Genomic DNA, 18,978 nt, shown 5'->3' on the forward strand with positions numbered 1-18,978 from the left:
GCGATGAAGAGTGGCCCCCACTTGCCGCAACTGGAGAAAGCCCTCGCACGAACCAAGGACCCAGCACAGCCAAAAATAGAATAAATAAAAAAATAAATAAAAAAATAAATAAATAAATAAATAAATAAATAAATAAATAAATAAAAAAAAAAGAAATGGGAAATTTTAAATAAGCCATGGAAGTAGCAGAGACAATAATGAAAAACAAGCACTGGGCAGGAGTAGCAGGGACTGGTGAGACATCCGACAGGGACTTCAGTAGGAAGAAAAAGAATAGGACTCTTGGGCTTCCCTGGTGGCGCAGTGGTTAAGAATCCATCTGCCAATGCAGGGGACATGAGTTCGAGTCCTTGTCCAGGAAGATCCCACATGCCGTGGAGCAACTAAGCCCATGCACCACAACTACTGAGCCTGCACTCTAGAGCCCACGAGCCACAACTACTGAGCCCACATGCCACAACTACTGAAGTCCGCATGCCTAGAGCCTGTGCTCTGCAATAAGAGAAGCCACCATAATGAGAAGCCCGTGCTCTGCAACAAAGAGTAGCTTCCGCTCTCTGCAACTAGAGAAAGCCCATGTGCAGCAACGAAGACCCAACGCAGCCAAAAATAAATAAATAAGTAAATAAAGAATAGAACTCTTGGGAAATGAGGCACGAAAGTACATTATTTAGGAAAAGAGTAGAAGAGGCACGGGCTGTGGTAACAGGTAGTGAGAAAAGCTTCTGAAAGAGGCAATGATCCCCAGGCTCCGTACACTAAGCCACAATTTAATCTAATTAAAGATGGCTGGATAATGAGTGAAAACACTGTCATAACTGGGAAAATGAGCCAACTCAAGATAAGGGAACATACTGGATCACTAGATGTCTGCTATGAAAATATAAAATAAACCTATACACTGAGTCAGAGTGTGTCTGTATGAGAAAAAAAAGGCGGGGAGGGTTTTAATGTGTAGGCAAGCTCCTTCTTCAAAACTTCATAGGATATCCTCAAATTAAAAAAAGAAAATCAGGCTAGATTACCTGTCATAAGGAGTGTATCCATTTTGTTGAAGGAAATCATCTTTGATAAGTTTTGCTACCTCCAGAGTGATTTTATCTGTTTCTGCTAGTGAAGCCTAGAAGAGGAAAAAATACATTTTTAGAAATTTACTGCCACAATGTGGGACCAATAGTTCTAATCAGTTAGCATGCAGAAACCACATAATCAACACACGATCACCTATCATTAATAAATTCATTTCATAACTGCTTCCTGATTGATGTTCTTTTTTGGATTTTGTTGTGAAAAACATATAACAAATTTACCATTGTAACCATTTTTAAGTGTAGTTCAGTAGGTTAAGTATGTTCACATTGTTGTGAAACAGATTTCCATAACTTTTCATCTTACAAATTTGAAACTCTATACCCATTAAACAACAACTCTTCTTCCACCCTCCTGGCCCCTGTTAACCACTACTCTACTTTCTATTTCTATGAATTTGACTACTTTAGATACATTATATGTAAGTATTTGTCTTTTTGTGACTCGTTTATTTCACCTAACATAATGTCCCCTCAAGGTTCATCCATGTTGCAGCATGTGTTAGAATTTCCCTTCCTTTTCAAGGCTGAAATGGAACATTAATTCCATTGTGTGTGCGTGTGTGTGTGCGTGTGTGCACGCGAGTGTGTTGCAAAGGACATCTGGGTTGCTCCTACCTTTTAGTGCTTAGATGTTTCTATGAACATGGGTACACAAAGAGGCTGATTTTTTTTGAAACACCACATAGAGAGAGAAATGCCCAGCCGACCCTTAGCTATTCCAGTCATCCTAGCCCAGGCACTAGACATGTGAGGGAAGCAACTTTCAAATGACTATGGTCTCAGCCACCATATGACTGCAAAAACTGTATGAGGGGACCCAAGCAAGACTTCCCATCTGAGCCCACTAACCCCAAAAACCATGAGCAAAAAACCACTATTTAAGCCACTAAATGTCGAAGTGGTTTGTTATTCAATAATAATCTAAACACCAATCATCTTTCTACTTTCCACAACACAAGCAGGTCCCTCAAATATCTGCTGGATAAAGGAATAATCTAAAATTCTATTCGTTTAAAGAATATTTAATAAATACTCATTTTCCCAGCAAGAATCTGCATATCCAAGGTTCTGTTTGTCCTTAAAAAGCTTCAGTGCAACTCACAGACCTGTCTTCCACAAGATTTTACAACCTACCTTTCCCACAAGCTGTACAATTTCTGCCAAGTCTTCTTCTTCCTGCAGAATCTCCTTAGCTTTGGTCCTCAGAGGAACAAACTCTGTGAAGTGTTTGTCATAGTACTCATCCAAGGCACGCATGTACTTGCTGTAGCTGATGAGCCAGTTGACAGATGGGAAATGCTTACGTTGAGCTAGTTTCTTATCTAAGCCCCAGAACACCTGATTTAAAGACAAAATCAAAAACAAAACATAAAAATTTTTCTTAAAAACAATTTTTTTTGAAGTACTGAAATATATTTGTTTGTCCTAAATGTGCAATTCTATACTTTTCTGGTCAAATTATTTATCTTTTTAGTATATAACAAGTATAAATGAAATGGAATAAAACTGCAAATAGGAAAATGTATTTCTTTTAGTTTCAGTATGGGTAATATCTACAAATCAAAATTTCCTTAATAGTATGTCAAATCTGATAGCAAAAAAACTGACTCCTTTGAAGATTATGACGGTACAATATAAACAGATGAACCAGAAAATGCTTATTAAGATAGATACTTCACTTTAATGAAAACCTCTAAATGTTCTGAATAAATTCAGTTCCCTATCATTAAGGGCCAATCCTAAAAGATCTGACAGTCATTTTTCCAAGGCCAAACATTCATATGTATTTTATGCTTTCCTAACTTTGCTCCCCATTTCCCTGTAATTAAAAATTCAAAATTTTAGCAAAGGTTAAACATCTTGAAAGTTGTAAATTTAGCCTCTGCCACTTCCTTTTATCTGAAACTGACCAAAATATAGGCAAATATTCTATTTTTCCCATATGAATAATACATATGCTTATAAATACATCAACATTAAAAAAATTATAGCTCTGATTTATATACATCTTTCATTTAGGCTTACTTTAAAAATTTTTTTTATTTATTTATTTTTTATACAGCAGGTTCTTATTAGTTATCTATTTTATACATATTAGTGTATACATGTCAATCCCAGTTTTCCAGTTCGTCCCACCCACCCCTCCCAGGCTTACTTTTAATGGCCAAGTTGGCTGGCTATCCACTAGAATTCATGCCCTTGTCACTGGGAAGCTGCCTAGGCAGAAACTACACTTTCCAAGCTTTGCTTTCATCTGGGTGTAGCTAACAGAATGAGTGGAGTGACCAGGCCTGAGCCCAAAGTAGGTGTGCCTTCTACACAGTCCCCCTGTACCAGCCAGATGCAGACAATTACCAGGCTAGGTGGAGCCCAAGGTGGAAGAAGCGCTGGTTCTGGATCACTATGGAATGGAAAAGAGCTGCCCTCTGATAGGGTTACCTGCCTTGGACCATACCACGAGGAGAAACTTCTATGGGGTTTTTGCCATTGTATCTTTTTGGGCCCATTTGTTTCTACTCCTAGGGTTACTCTAACTCAAAGTGTAGTATTACTCTAACACGAATAAAACTTTGCCACCCAGATGTATTTTCCACTTAACAGATATTAAGTCTATTATAAACTCTAGATAAAGAGCTAAGAAAGAACAGACAGCACTGAAGACTTTCAGTAGTAAGAATGTTGCTAAAACAGACTTTACCATTGCCTACTCTTCAGTGACCAAATGAAATCCTTCACAATGATGATGCGGATAACATGAGGACAGCCTGGGGCGGGGTGGGGCTCAGAAGCTGACTACACTAGGGAAAGATATACCTGAACAATACCAAGAGTAGCAGATGTAACTGGATCAGAAAAATCACCACCAGGTGGAGAAACTCTAAATTTAAAAGAAGAAAAAGTCATTAGAAATGCTTATGGAAAATAACTTGTATATAAAAGCAATTTTTTGCAAGTCAATTTTAATGTAAATAACTTTAGAAATATGACCTTTGGAAAGAAAATCTTATACAAAAATCTTAAATAAAAACCAGTACTAAGTTGAAAATTAAGAATGACAACTATTAAACACCTTCTAGTTTGAGAAATGAGACAGATTTAATTATAATCTGTTTCACTATTCTAATCAAACAGATGAAGCAGGAAGGAAGGAAAAGGTCTGAGAACAAAGTATGGCTTTATGTGGGGATCGTGAATCTTCACATTGTTTTTATCATGATACAGTCTTACCTTAACATGTCTATAATTTTCTAAATTATTTCTAGGATATCGTGACTTGAATATAATAAATCAGTCAAGTCAAATCTATAGAACCAGAACATGTAGAGATGACCTAAACATGTGCATTTTAAAGAGTTCCTTGGATGACTCGAGTGCAACCTTGGTTAAGAATCACTGCTCTCAGGGGGGCTAAATATTGTCTCTTTAAAATAAATAACCTTTTTTCTTATGAAAAGTACAGTTTTGATGCTTACGCTCCTACAATGCTGACACTCCCTTCTCTCTCAGGATTTCCAAGACATTTCACTCTGCCAGCTCGCTCATAGAATGAGGCCAGACGGGCACCGAGATATGCAGGATATCCACTATCTGAAAAATGAAAAGAAATTTTAAAGAGAGGTTCTAAGCCAATCCCCAAATCCTAACAGTCTTGCTTATGTGATAAGCAATACAAAGACTTACCTGCAGGCATTTCAGCTAAGCGACCAGAGATTTCTCTAAGAGCCTCAGCCCATCTAGAGGTAGAGTCAGCCATCATACTGACGTGGTAGCCCATGTCACGGAAATATTCTGACAGTGTAATTCCTAAATTGGGAAAAATATTACAAGTTATAATCCTATAAAGTATAATCCTGACTTTTTCACCCTCAAGAAAAATTTAAAGCAATAAGTTCCTAAGACTGCTAGCTGTTCATCATAATCTGTGCTGCTTCTTTTGGGCGCACAGCTGAATTATATCGTCTGGTCTCCTCTGCATTTAGATGTGGCAAGTAACTGACCCCTATCTAATGGAATGTAAGAGTCATGTGTTCCACCACCAGGCAAGCCACACATCCTTCCATGCTACTTCTTCCGTCTGGCTTACTGAGAGGGCGAGAACTCCCAGGACCCATGGAAGATATGTGTCGAAATGAAAGAGCTCTTTTCAGCCTGCGTCCCAGCCCAAAAATGATAGAATAATGAAGACTGCCCTGATCATCTGAAATAAACATCTATTATATTGAGCAATTACATGTTTGGGTTTATCATAGCCTAGTATACATTTTTAAAAGTAGGAAAAGACTTTCCTCCCATTTTTTGTTGAGATAATTAGACATAGGCATCAAAATATCCTCAACTAATTAGCTTGTTTGGTTACTTTTCAAAAGTAACAAATGTTATTAACGTGAGTAATAATCTTCATTATCCAGACATTCTGCTATGCAGATTGGGTCCTCTCTTGTAAAATCACATACAGTAAACCATTTAGAAGAAGCTAATATACAGAAAGAAGTCCTGGGTTCTACCTTCTATTCTGTCATTAATCTTAGCAAAATAACTTCATTTTCCCAGTGTGGTTTCCTAATCTGTGAAAATAACTCTCACCCTATCTATCTATACATATCAGATGAAATGATTTCTATAAATGTCCTCTGCAAAGTACAAAGTACTATACAACTCTAACATATTAGAAATGTATATTTGTTGCTACCTCATAAGCATCCCCAAATCTACTGCCCTAATTCCCTTATTTTACCAGTAAAGAAACAGATGCTTATATAAGTAAAACAAAATAGTTGCTGGAAAACTCAGAACTTTACTATTTATCATATTACATCCTTCAGAATAAAAAATACTGACTTAGGCTTCCAAAATATGATCCAAGGAACAAAGTCTTTAAGAAATACCACTTATCATTATTAAGGCTTAAAAAACACAGTAATTATCACATATTTCAATCTGATGGTAGAATCAGATCCTCTCTTATACAAGCACACTATGTCTCTGTGATAACATTCACTAATGCCTGTGTGTATATATTTATTAAAAAGACTTGATAGAAGAGACAGATACGCATGACTAAACCTCAAAGAAGTCTCATAGACCACTTTCACAGACCTAAAGATATCAGTGCCTACAAGAAAAAAAAACAAACCCTCAGACAAAAATCAAAAGATAAGCAGGGGCTTCCCTGGTGGTGCAGTGGTTGAGAATCTGCCTGCTAATGCAGGGGACACGGGTTTGAGCCCTGGTCTGGGAAGATCCCACATGCCGCGGAGCAACTAGGCCCGTGAGCCACAACTACTGAGCCTGCGCGTCTGGAGCCTGTGCTCCGCAACAAGAGAGGCCACTATAGTGAGAGGCCCGCGCACCGCGATGAAGGGTGGTCCCCGCTTGCCGCAACTAGAGAAAGCCCTCGCACAGAAACGAAGACCCAACACAGCCAAAAGTAAATTAATTAATTAATTAAAAAAAAAAAAAGATAAGCAAACTAGGACAATATCTGCAACTCATAACAGATGAAAGACTGATTTCAAAGAACTTTACCAATCAGTATGATAAACAACTACTACCAATACAAAAATGGACAGAAGGCAGTTTTCAAATGGTTAATACACACAGAAAAGATGCTAGCTCACTGTAAGAAATACAGACCGAATAGGCATCTAATAAAGTAGGGACAGTAAAATGCTAATTGTCAGATCTAGGTGTGGGGTACATGGGAATTCACTGTAATATTCTTCTAACTTTTCTGTATGATAATTATCATAAGAAAGCGTTGAAGAAATTAGCATTGGTGAGTATGTGAAGAAGCAGAAATCTTGTCCACTGTTATTCCTTTTGAAGAGCTATTAGAAACTAAAATCTACATTAACAGTTGTATTCTTAGCAATTTTACTTCTAAGAACTTACCTGACAAAAATACAAAGAAACATGCGCATAAAACATACAAAGCCACAGTGTAAAAAACATGCTTAAGAATGTTTTATGGTGTGAAGTTTGTGAGAGCAAAAAAATTATCAATAATCCAAGTGCCCCCTAAACGGATGCTGGTTAAATAAATTATGATATATCCATACAAAGGGATACTGTGCAGCCATTTAAAAGAAGTAGGTAGACTTCTTGTCCTAAAATAGTAGATGAATATGTCACTTTCTCCTTCTTCTCATAAGAGTAACCACCAAACAAGGAGAACAAGAAATATAGAAACACAAACTCCACTGTCAAAAACTAGTGGCCATGTTTAGCTTCACAACAAAATAATGAGGAGGCTTCCCAGGTGGCGCAGTGGTTGAGAGTCTGCCTGCTAATGCAGGGGACACGGGTTCGAGCCCTGGCCTGGGAAGATCCCACATGCCGCAGAGCGGCTGGGCCCGTGAGCCACAACTGCTGAGCCTGCGAGTCTGGAGCCTGTGCTCCGCAACGAGAGAGGCCCGCGCATCGCGATGAAGAGTGGCCCCCGCTTGCCACAACTGGAGAAAGCCCTCGCACAGAAACGAAGACCCAACACAGCCAAAATCAATCAATCAATCAATCAATCAAACATACGCATCTGATTCAAGATCCTCAATTAAAAAAAAAAAAAAAAAAAAAAATAATGAGGAAAGCCAACTAAATGAGATAAAAAACAAACAAGGGGGTGGAAAGACACCAAGAATTCAACTGAAGCTGCACATCTCAGATTAAGCTTTTGCAAACTAGAAGGTACATCCTGAGGGGCAAAACCAAGAATCCATTGTCTGGAACACAGTAAAAGGGGTACAGGGCTAGTGGCGGGGGTTCCTTGGACCCAGTTTGGCATCAAGGGGAAGTAGAGAGATGGGGACAAATAAAACAAAGGAAGGCACTCCTTTTCAGTAAGTAAACAGTGAATGAGGCATGGTAGAAGAGAAAGAATTCATTGTAAGTGGCCTTGTAGCTGCGGATTTTTGCTGGCAGGAAAGAAAAAGTAAAATAACTTACACGACTCTATGCTATAACAAACTTCACAGATTACCAGGAAGAATTACTGCTACCCTGGACCATAGTAACAACCATTCCCTCCCGTCTCCTGCAAAGATGAGTAATAGTAATAATAAACATCAGCACAGGAACTAAACAAAAATAAAAGGAGAAAAAAAGAGACAGAAGAGCAGAGTACAACAATGAACCTGCCAAGAAACAAATGAAAACTGTGACCACAATTAATTAATAAAAGAAAATCTTAATATTGTATCCTACCACAAAATAAAAATCTCAAGGAATATACAGTAAGACCACAAAAGATGTTTCATGAGCCAGCAGAACTCAGCAAAGAGCTAGAAGGACATAAAGTCTTCATTGGAAGCAATACAAAGAATACATGTTGATTACCCTGTGAAAAAATGGATAAAAAGCTAAATAAAAAGAATTAGAGAGGAAATGATGCATATGGAAACAGCTAAAGGAGACGCTGTATGTTTAGCTTCAAGAAGATAACCATAATGGAAGGGAAAAAGTTTCAGAAACAATTCTCAAAAATTTTCCAAAATAAAAGACATATTCATAGATTGAAAAGGTTCACTATGTCTCAGGAAAAAATTATCAGAACTATCAATACTGGGATATATCCTAATCAAGTTATAAGACTTCAAGGTTAGGACTTCCCTTGTGGCGCCGTGGTTAAGAATCCGCCTGCCAATGCAGGGGACACTGTTTTGAGCCCTCGTCTGGGCAGATCCCAGATCCCAGAGCAACTAAGCACGTGTGCCAGAACTACTGAGCCTGAGCTCTAGAGCCCACGAGCCACAACTACTGAGCCCGTGTGCCACAAGTACTGAAGCCTGCGCACCTAGAGCCCAAGCTCCAAAACAAGAGAAGACACTGCAATGAGAAGCCCGTGCAACGCAAGGAAGAGTAGCCCTCACTTGTGGCAACTAGAGAAAGCCCGAGCGCAGCAACGAAGACCTAACAATGAAGGTCCGATGCAGCCAAAAATAAATTAAAAAAAAAAAAGAAGACTTCAAAGTTAAAGAGACATTCCTTTGGGTAAAAAGAAAAATCACCTATAAAAGGAAAAAAAGTAGGCCAGCGTCAGACCTCTCCCCAGCACTTAATGCTGAAATAAGAGTTCTCTAGGCAAGAAATACTGATCAAAAAATTTTACACTCTGCCAAACTGTTAAAATTTAAAGGCAGCTGAAAAAACCCAGACTTACAAAGAAACAAGAATTCAAATTTTGTCCAACCATGAAACAAATGGAAAAACTGTAGTCAAGGGACTGCCAGCGGGCATGACTCCATTTTACTAGGTCTAAGACTAATACAAATATTAGATTTATGGTTATAGAACAGAATACGAACATTATAAATCCTGAATATGTAGAAATCAAAGCACCAAAAGCTGCATGGAAGTGGGAGCAAAGATGGAAGATAATATATAAACATACTGATATTCAAAGTATTACAGTTCAAAGCTGATAATTCAAGTTATAGAGATACAGATATATTCAGAGATAGAGCAATGATAAAACATGTAATGAAAAAAAAAAAACCAGTAGTAGAAGATACATCATTTTAAAGTCATCAAAAAGATTGTGGCAGCTCTATTAATGTCTTAAACTGACATATTCTCAAGATATAATAATATGTGAAATATTTTAAAAAAATATTCTAGGAACATGGTTGTATGTATGAAGGTACTTTAGAATGAAAGAAAAGTTCTTTGGAAAAGAAAAAGTTTGGTGCTAGCTTTAAACTTACGAACAGATATGTTAATCGCTTTTATTCCAATTCATATACTCACCAGTATAAATAGAGGCTTCCCTAGCAGCAACAGGCATATTAGAGGTATTGGCTACCAACGCTGTCCTCTTCATAATTGACTCTACCTTACCATCAACTTCCATCGTGAGCTAGAGGCAAACAATCTATTAGTGATCCCCAGAACATTTCAGTCCCCTTTTCACAACTTGTTTATATTTAATCCCTCTTATAATCTGTATTCCCCATCACTCCAACCTCTTCCCTCTATCCCACTGTGCTGTAAAGAAAACAGCCAGTGTTTCCATTTCATAAATGAAGTCCATTCTTTTATGGAAAAAGGAATATTACTACAGTAACCTAGTAGATCATATAAAGGCTATGTAAAGTTCACACCTATAAATATTTTGCCTATTGTATCTTTCTCCCAATAACTGAAAACCACCAGACCACAAAAAGAAACTTTCAAGTGTTTGACTGAAAAATTCAAATTCCTCTCCTTGAGTATACAAACTGAATCACAGATATAATTAGAAAATTCCTTAAAAGATCCTTGACAAATGAGAGCATTGCTCCAGATCCAACATAAAGCTTTATTAATTGCCAATTAAAGTTGATTAGTGGTATTTTCTCTAATTAGTATTGGAAGCTTTATAGATACAGACCTCTGGGAAGTCCCGGAGGACTTCAGACATCTCATTTCCTCTCTCACCACATCCTACGTAGATGATCACATCACTGTTGGAATACTTGGATAGAGACTGCGATATCACCGTCTTTCCACAGCCAAAAGCCCCAGGGATTGCAGTAGTTCCTCCCTGTACACATCTACACAAATTAAACAAGCACTGATTACTTTACTCGCTAATACATACCAATAAATAAAGTAGGTAAGTTACACAGAAATACAAGTTAAAGAACAAAAGCACTTTATAATACTGTCATCTGTATCTATATATATACTTACAAAGACAGATATACAGATAGATATATAACAATAGCTCCCCTAGTTTCCACCTATAGTAGTATATGTTGTTTATTATAAATTAATCATTTCTATCATCTTTAATAGCAAAAAGTGAAAGTATATTCCATAAGGTAACTGGGGAAGAGGAATAAGAAAATAAATAAAATAGTACTAATGATATTCTGAATGCTTAAATAAATTAGTTTATGAAAGGACAATATAAGAATTAAAGCTAAAAGAAAAATATAAACACTTTGAAAGTTGTCTTCTGAGGTAAAAAATAATATCTAAGAAATTCCTCTTGTTACAGAGGTTAATAAACAAAGACTCTTGTTAAGGTGTTAAGTCAATCCCCTTTTACCCATTCAATAACGATTTATGAAGTACTTCCAAGGTACTACAAACTATGCTTGGAGATGCTGCAGAGACAACAGCAGAGAAAATAGCCATGTTTCTGTATTCACAGAGCTCACATTCCAGTGGAGTAAACTGGAGTCAGCTTGTGATTACAGTACCATTTAGCAACCATTTTCAAACTTTCTCTAAAAAGTGTCAGTGGAGAGTGAAATACCCTTAAGGGCAGAGGGAAGTTAAGGGCAGAGGGAAGTGAATGTCACAGGTGTGTGTGTGTGTGTGCAGGTGAGTGTGTGTGTCAGGCAGGAGTGTCTGGGCAGGAGAAATGAGACATAATGGTAAGAGAAATTCCTTGGTAATAGTGTGTTTATCATAAAATTCACACAAACACTGCATCCTTAATAATAATAATAGAGTTTTCTCATATGAAACTAATACGCATTAAAATGTTTTCTCCTTCAAACCTTTCAGTGACTCTGGTACACTAAGAAGGCATGTCCATTCATCCTATGGCTTTGTATACCTCTTTCAAATCACCTTTAAGGCAGGGTGGGGAGGCAAGGCTGGGTGTGCCCCACTTTAGAAGTTCAACAATCCAATGTGAAAAGTGCTATCATAGAGACCATCCAAGGTTTGTGGGAGTACACAGGAAGGAGTACAAAGTCTGACACTGGATGGGAGTGGGGTTAGGAAATTCTTTTCGAAAGAAGCTAAGACCTGAAAGAAAATAGAAATTAGCCAGATACAGGGAAATAACATTCCACATAGAGGGAAAAGAATGCCCAAAGGTCCAGGGGCAAGAGGGAGCATTGCTTGAAGAATTAAAAGTCCTTCGTTAAGCCTGGAAGATGGTGTATAAGGAAGCAGTTGGGCAGGCAAGTGGCTGAGAAAATACTGGAAGGTAAGCAATAGCCAGATCATGGGTGGCTTTGTGAGGAGTTAAGGAGTGTGTGTTTGTCTTGAGAGCAATAAAGAGCACTGAAGGGTTTCAGGCAAAATTGTGCAGGATCACATATGTGTTTTAGTTGGATCACTATGTAATACGGACAACCACTTGGAAAGAAGGCAAAACTGAAGATGGAAAGTCTGATTAAATGAGTTTATTACAGGAATTAGGGTAAGATCCTTAATTATAGTCATGGAGTAGAGATGACAGATGCAGATAAAAAATATTTAGGGACTAGAATAACAGCATTAGTTGACTAATTAGATGTGGGAGGGGAAAAATGATACTTGAGAGAGGCAGCAAAGTTTCAAGGAAAGGAGTGGTGATTAAGATGATGATTTTAGTTTTAAACATACTGACTTTGAGGCACCTATAAGATATTCAAAAGGAGAGGTATAATCAGAAGTGGATATATGAGTCTGGAACTCAGAAGAGATCTGGGATGAAGATACAGGTATAGAAAGCATCATATATAGATGAACATTTAAGTCTCGAGAGTGAATGAAGTCATCCAAAGAGGGTAAGACGTATAATGAGGAAAGAAAAGGGAAAACCTCTAAGAAATATCAAAATTAAGGGAGAAGGAACCTGCAACGGAGAATAAGCAATAGCTTCTTGTAGACAAACTGGAAAAGCAAAGAAAGAGGGTGTTTCAAAGAGGAAGGAGTAGAAAGCAATATCCAATATGCAAAGTTGTAGGAATTAAGAAAACACTAAAGCTTACTTATTGAATTGGGAGTGAATGATGATGTTAGTGAGAGTAGTTTCGGTTGAGGGGTGGCACCACGGGCAGAGCAGTACAGTGAATTAGAGTGGGAAAAGTGGAGACAACTAATTTACTTTTTTTAAGAGATTTGGCTGTGAAGATAGGGAGAAAAGTAGTGGAAGGTAGAAAGGGGAAAAGGGTCGAAGGTATTTCTTCTCATTAGATGGGAGATAAAGAGAATATCACTTAATGGGAGGTCTTTGAGGAAACATGAGGTGGGATAAACCCAGAAAAAGGAGAGGAGTAAGGGATGGATGGGAATGTACGTTAACTGATGGAGTTCCAAATCTGATGGCCTCTCATTTCTCTGTGAAGGATCTAGCATGATCATTTGTTGAGAATGAAGGAGAAAGAAGACTGGAGTTGAAGCTCTGAGGCAAGTGGAGAGGTTTGAAATAGTCACTAAGGAGAGCAGGAGAATGATAATTAGGGAAATGCTGAACGACTGTGCCACAGTGGTGAGATACCAACTTGCACTTATTTATTTTTCTCAGCAGCCTGTGTGTAGATTTGGGAGAAGGAGATAGCAGGACTGATTCACAGTTGATATTTCGCCAGGTGGGCGTGACAGAAGACAAAGGAACCAAGAAAATTTAATATACTGACAGATGTTAGTAAAAGTGATAGACTATTAAATTTAAACTGGATAGTGAAGGATATGGAAACAGGAGGTACTGACTAAATAAGAAGAGTCAAAGTACTGAAGATCTTATGAGAGAGTAACAGTGAGAACAACGCACAGAGTAGGTTTAAAGGTAAGAGGCTGAAGAGTAAGTGAGACATACATGGGCTGGTGATCAGAAGTTGAAAGAATTACTACATCCCGGCTTCAGTCTTTTCTGTGAATTAAATGATGAAGTTATTTGTTAAAAGTAAAGCAGGGTATCGTGATGCCTAAGATTTAAAGAGAAAGGAGGTTTTTAAGCAGGTGATGAAGAAAATGGCAAAGAGCAGACTACAAAGTAAGAAAGACTGCTGGGTAGCATAGAGAACCCAGTTGATGTTAGAAGTCATCAATTTATAGTGACACCAATCTACTAATTCTAGGATAACTTAAGAAAAATAGTTATATTGTTTTGGCACAGATTTCCTTCTGGAAATTTCATTTTTTCAGAAAGTTTTAGAAATAATGTTTTCCTTTTGCAACTGTGAAAAAATAAATTTTCTTCAACAGTTTGATTCTCTAAATAAGCACTGGTAAAATATATTTCTCCAGATAAAACGTATTACAGGATTAGCACATAAAATCTTTATCTATAAAGAAGTGAAACAATAAGCACATATAATAACTCTGAGGGAAAACCATGGGACACAAATCAAACTTACGGAAAAAGGGCATCAAGGACTCTCTGGCCAGTCAACAGAGGATGATTAGCTGGCAACTTCTCAGTGACAGGCCGAACCTGACGTACAGGCCATACTTGGACCATGCTGAACTTCTCCTTTATACCTTCAAATTCAAGCTCCAACACAACATCCTACAAAAATACAGCAGGACTTTAAGTACATTATAAACATTTCTTCCTCTAAAACCAAAGTAATGCCAGATTTCTCTTGGGGGGTTAGGGAGGTGGTATGTGGAAGTGGGGAGGGAGATTTACACTTTTTTATTGTAAATCTTTACATACTGTTCTAATTTTTCTTAAACCAGGTGCATTATTATGATTTTTTTAAAAAAGCTTAGAAGTTTTGGAGAAAGGAGTATCTCAAGTAATAGAGGGATAGTTAAATAAATTACATGAATATGCATAGGAAAAATTCTTGAAGGGTACAGAAGATACTCCTGGGACTGAGGGAGGGAAGAAATGAAAGCTTTCATAATTTATTTTCCATTCTTTATTTTGCTTACTTTATTATAATGCTCTTATATACTGCTTTAATGAAAAATACTAATCTATTAAGAACCCTAACATATTTAATAAAGTTAAATATTTTAAATTATTTACAAAAGCAAAAAGATAATGAATAATACTCTAACATCTGTGAACACTGAGGTGGTTTTAACTATTCACAAACAATCTCAAAGTCCATAGACCTACAGAAATCTGTAATCTTGTTGATGCATGAATCTGAATTGTCTACTTCAGGGTTTTCTTGCAAGTATAGGTGAGTCTCTAAGCTAGTGAGTAACGTTAGCTGACTGCCCAGAATCCCGATCTTAATTCTTTTGTTCTGTATATGTTGTAGAGCACAGACTGATTCTTGTGAAATGATTAGAAAATTATTATATTTTATCATATTTTATTGGGAAAAAATTATATGCTACAATGATCTTCTCAATAAAGCTATCTTCATACTCACGAAGATTATCATGCATCTACTGTATTTGGTATGATGTGACTATCAATAACATTAAAGGACTAAGTTTTAAATGGCTCACCCAGAGTAAGAACTTATATAATCCATTCTACAATTCATTATGTGAATAGAGATTGACAAAAAGATCAAAGTCTATTCTATACCTAAAGAATCAGAGGTTTAAATAATGTAGCATAAGTTAAGAAGGTAGGAAAATACTATACTAGCTATTTCTCTTCAAAAAGAAATAATATATTTTGCTTTTTTGTATTCCCAAGCTCAAGTTTTAAAGAAAAAAATCTTAAATAAAAAAATAATTATGGGAGTAACTTAAAACATACACATTAAATATGAATTCTGTAACTATTCAGAGTACTAAAACTGGGCAACTATCACATATAAGTGGGGCCATTTTTGTGAGATAAAGTTTATATGATACTTACAGAGGTATCGTAATTTCCAGGTGGAGCAATGTAAGTGACAGTTCCTCTGTTTCGTGGGGGCAACATGATTTTGTGTTTGATGAGTGAGTTCTCGTTGACAATTGCATAAATATCTCCACCAGTGATGTGACTACCAACCTAGAGAACAAATGCACTTGTTTAATGTTCAAATAAATGTCAAGCCATTTAATGTTCAATAAACGTCAAGCAGACTCACCTTGCTATTATTTAAATCATTTGCTTCACTTATGAATAGAACACATTTGTTCTATAATCCTTCTAGTGAAGCTAAAAAAAAGATGTAAACTATGCTTCTGTGGTCTATTTTTATTTTGATTAAGAGTACAAAATAGTTCAGTAAACACTCTTTTCACATTCTTTCACCAACTTTAGAAATTTAGGTTACAAAGACATACCCGTAGGTTTTTGCAAGGTGTGAAATCCCATTTGACATCTCTGCTAAGAGCAGACACATTTACTCCTCTGGGAATGTAAATACTTTGAGTCTGACTGCTGATATCCGACAAAGGTCTTTGAATACCATCAAAAATGGCTCCCATAATGCCAGGACCAAGCTCTACTGAGAGGGGTTTCCCAGTGCGGAGTACAGGATCTCCAACAGACACACCAGCTGGAAATGGCAGTTGAGGAAAACTCACTATGAAAGATTAGAGATACTATAAAAAGGAAATACCACAGCTTAACAGGAAATGATACATAAGGCGCTAAACCTGAAATTCTCAAACTTTTAGTCCACAGCATCCTTAGTGTTTCAGTAACTTTTTCATAGTGACCTACAACAAAAGATATATATATATATATAATAATTCCATCTATTAAATAATTATGTCCAAACGTCTTAATAAATGTGTATGTCCTAACAACTAAGTGGTACTTTGAAAAATATACATAAATTGAAAGAAAAAACAACATTTTAATTTCATTTTAAAATAACCTCTATTTTTACAAATGGGATTTATGTGCCTGTTGGGTATTCTACAATTTCCAAACCTTGGAGTCAGACTGAATACACATTCCACATCATTTTTGTATGACACTTGGTTTTTAGCTTAGCAATTGCCAAAACTCAGCTTCACAAAGATATGATATCATCAACAAGAATATAGTACAGTCAAATAATAGAAGTGTTTATTATCTCAAGCTACTAGTTCTCGTGGTGTCTGACAAAACGTCTAATATTCCCGTGTTTACCGCAAAACCTTAAAATATCCTGGGGCACCCACATGAGTTTGCTGCAGCTGCCCAGAGTGCCCTGGTGCACAGTTGGGGAACCACAGGCTATAAAATAGAAGCAAAAGCCCTCCATAATACTTTGTTTCAACTATCCTGGTGAGGAATATCAGTTCCCTAAAAAGGATGTTAGAACCTGGACAAACACTTAAACTCTTAAGACTAAGAAACAACCAAAAAAATCTTTAGACTTAACAATCATTAAGGGATTTATTAATAAATGTTGGTATATTCATAAGCTGGAATTCTATGTAGCTGTAAAAAAGACTAGGCACTTCTATGAATTTTTCAAGAAAGATCTCCAAAATATATTTTCATTTCCAATATTTGATTATGAAATATTTCAAACCTACAGCAAAGCTGAAAGAATTTTACAGTGATCTACCATAAACATTGTACTATATTTATCACATATTTATCCATCTTCCACCATACATATATTTTTAAGTGAAAAAAACAAGGTGCAGAACAGTGCATATAATATGCTATCTTTTGGGGAAAAAAAGGAAATAAAAATAAAAATATATATTTATATTGGTTCATATAACAAACTAGAAGGATACAAAATAAATGGAACTAACAAAATGGGCTGCATGAATGCATGTCTGTTTTGAAAATTGGCCAAATACAGGATAACAAAGGCAGAGCAGGTTCTCACTACACACATGTTCATTTATTTTGAATCTTCAAACCACGTAGAAGACTAAATAAAAGATAAACCTAACAATAGAAAAAAATCCTTTTGATTAGTGATGATTTCATAGCTATGAAGACTTTTAATTTTATTAAAACTTTCAAATTAAAAATTTTAACTTTATTAAAAATTTTCAGATTTTGTTTAGAATTAGCACTCCAATACTGACAGAGAGAACAGGTACCATAAGCATATATTTTAGTATGGCAAAAAAGCTGTACCAAATAAAACTTAATTAAGTAGCCAAAGAAGTAATGCTGATCTTGAGAATAAGAGCAATGAAATATTAAGAGCAATGAAAGGTCAGGAGATAATACTAATTTCTTAAAATAAGAGCACTAATTCCTAGTACCTCTCTTCAATAAACTCCTATATATCAGGCTTCTTCAAAACACCAACATTCCACGTTTCTGATCCCACTGGTGCTGCTTCTACCTTTGCCATAAATCTTTCAATTCTGATTTGTAGAAAATGGCTAGAAATTGAACCAAAAAGGATACAGGTTTCTTCATACACCTGGATAGTGGCCATGTCACCCTCCAATCGGATAATCTCTCCAACCAACTCACTGTGGCCCACTCTCACCAGTTCATACATGGCTGCACCTGCCATGTCACAAGCTGTAACCACTGAAAAGAACAAATGAGTATTAAGATAATTAAAACATCCAATAAATCCGATAATACACTTCTCTCATATATTCATAGGAAAAATAAAATACCTACTATGGAACATACTATCCCATAAAAAGACAGTTTTAAAAAATTATACTTGATTTAAAATACTGTGTTAGCCGCAGAAATACAAAGCATCGTAAGAGACTACTACAAGCAACTCAATGCCAATAAAATGGACAACCTGGAAGAAATGGACAAATTCTTAGAAAGGTATAACCTTCCAAGACTGGACCAGGAAGAAATAGGAAATATGAACAGACCAATCACAAGTAATGAAATTGAATCTGTGATTAAAAATCTTCCAACAAACAAAAGTCCAGGACAGATGGCTTCACAGGTGAATTCTATCAAACATTTAGAGACAAGCTAACACCCATCCTTCTCAAACTCTTCCAAAAAAGTGCAGAGGAAGGAATACTCCCAAACTCACTCTATGAGGCCACCATCACCCCAATACCAAAACCAGACAAAGATACTACAAAAAAAGAAAATTACAGGCCAATATCACTGATGAATATAGATGCAAAAATCCTCAACAAAATACTAGCAAACAGAATCCAACAACACATTAAAAGGATTACACCATAATCAAGTGGGATTTATCCCAGGGATGCAAGGATTCTTCAACATATTCAAATCAATCAAGGTGATACACCATAGTAACAAATTGAAGAATAAAAACCATATGATCATCTCAATAGATGCAGAAAAAGCTTCTGACAAAATTCAACACCCATTCATGATAAAAACTCTCCAGAAAGTGGGCATAGAGGGAACCTACCTCAACATAAT

General features: G+C 36.5%; 1 protein-coding gene across 3 annotated transcripts in view; it reads right to left on the reverse strand.

The window, feature by feature from the left end:
- ATP6V1A (ATPase H+ transporting V1 subunit A) overlaps positions 1-18,978 on the reverse strand; it is a 58,715-nt gene that overhangs the window by 5,261 nt on the left and 34,476 nt on the right. For all 3 annotated transcript variants that reach the window (XM_057545032.1, XM_057545033.1, XM_057545034.1), the window contains 11 exons: positions 18,010-18,138; positions 15,981-16,195; positions 15,565-15,702; positions 14,150-14,301; positions 10,456-10,618; positions 9,834-9,942; positions 4,773-4,895; positions 4,565-4,679; positions 3,906-3,969; positions 2,226-2,429; positions 1,026-1,120 (listed from right to left, as the gene is read on the reverse strand). In XM_057545032.1, coding sequence (XP_057401015.1) covers positions 1,026-1,120; positions 2,226-2,429; positions 3,906-3,969; positions 4,565-4,679; positions 4,773-4,895; positions 9,834-9,942; positions 10,456-10,618; positions 14,150-14,301; positions 15,565-15,702; positions 15,981-16,195; positions 18,010-18,138 — 1,507 coding nt within the window. The remainder of the gene's footprint in view (positions 1-1,025; positions 1,121-2,225; positions 2,430-3,905; positions 3,970-4,564; positions 4,680-4,772; positions 4,896-9,833; positions 9,943-10,455; positions 10,619-14,149; positions 14,302-15,564; positions 15,703-15,980; positions 16,196-18,009; positions 18,139-18,978) is intronic.

Source organism: Balaenoptera acutorostrata, chromosome 4, assembly GCF_949987535.1.
Source record: "Balaenoptera acutorostrata chromosome 4, mBalAcu1.1, whole genome shotgun sequence".
Lineage (NCBI taxonomy): Eukaryota > Metazoa > Chordata > Mammalia > Artiodactyla > Balaenopteridae > Balaenoptera > Balaenoptera acutorostrata.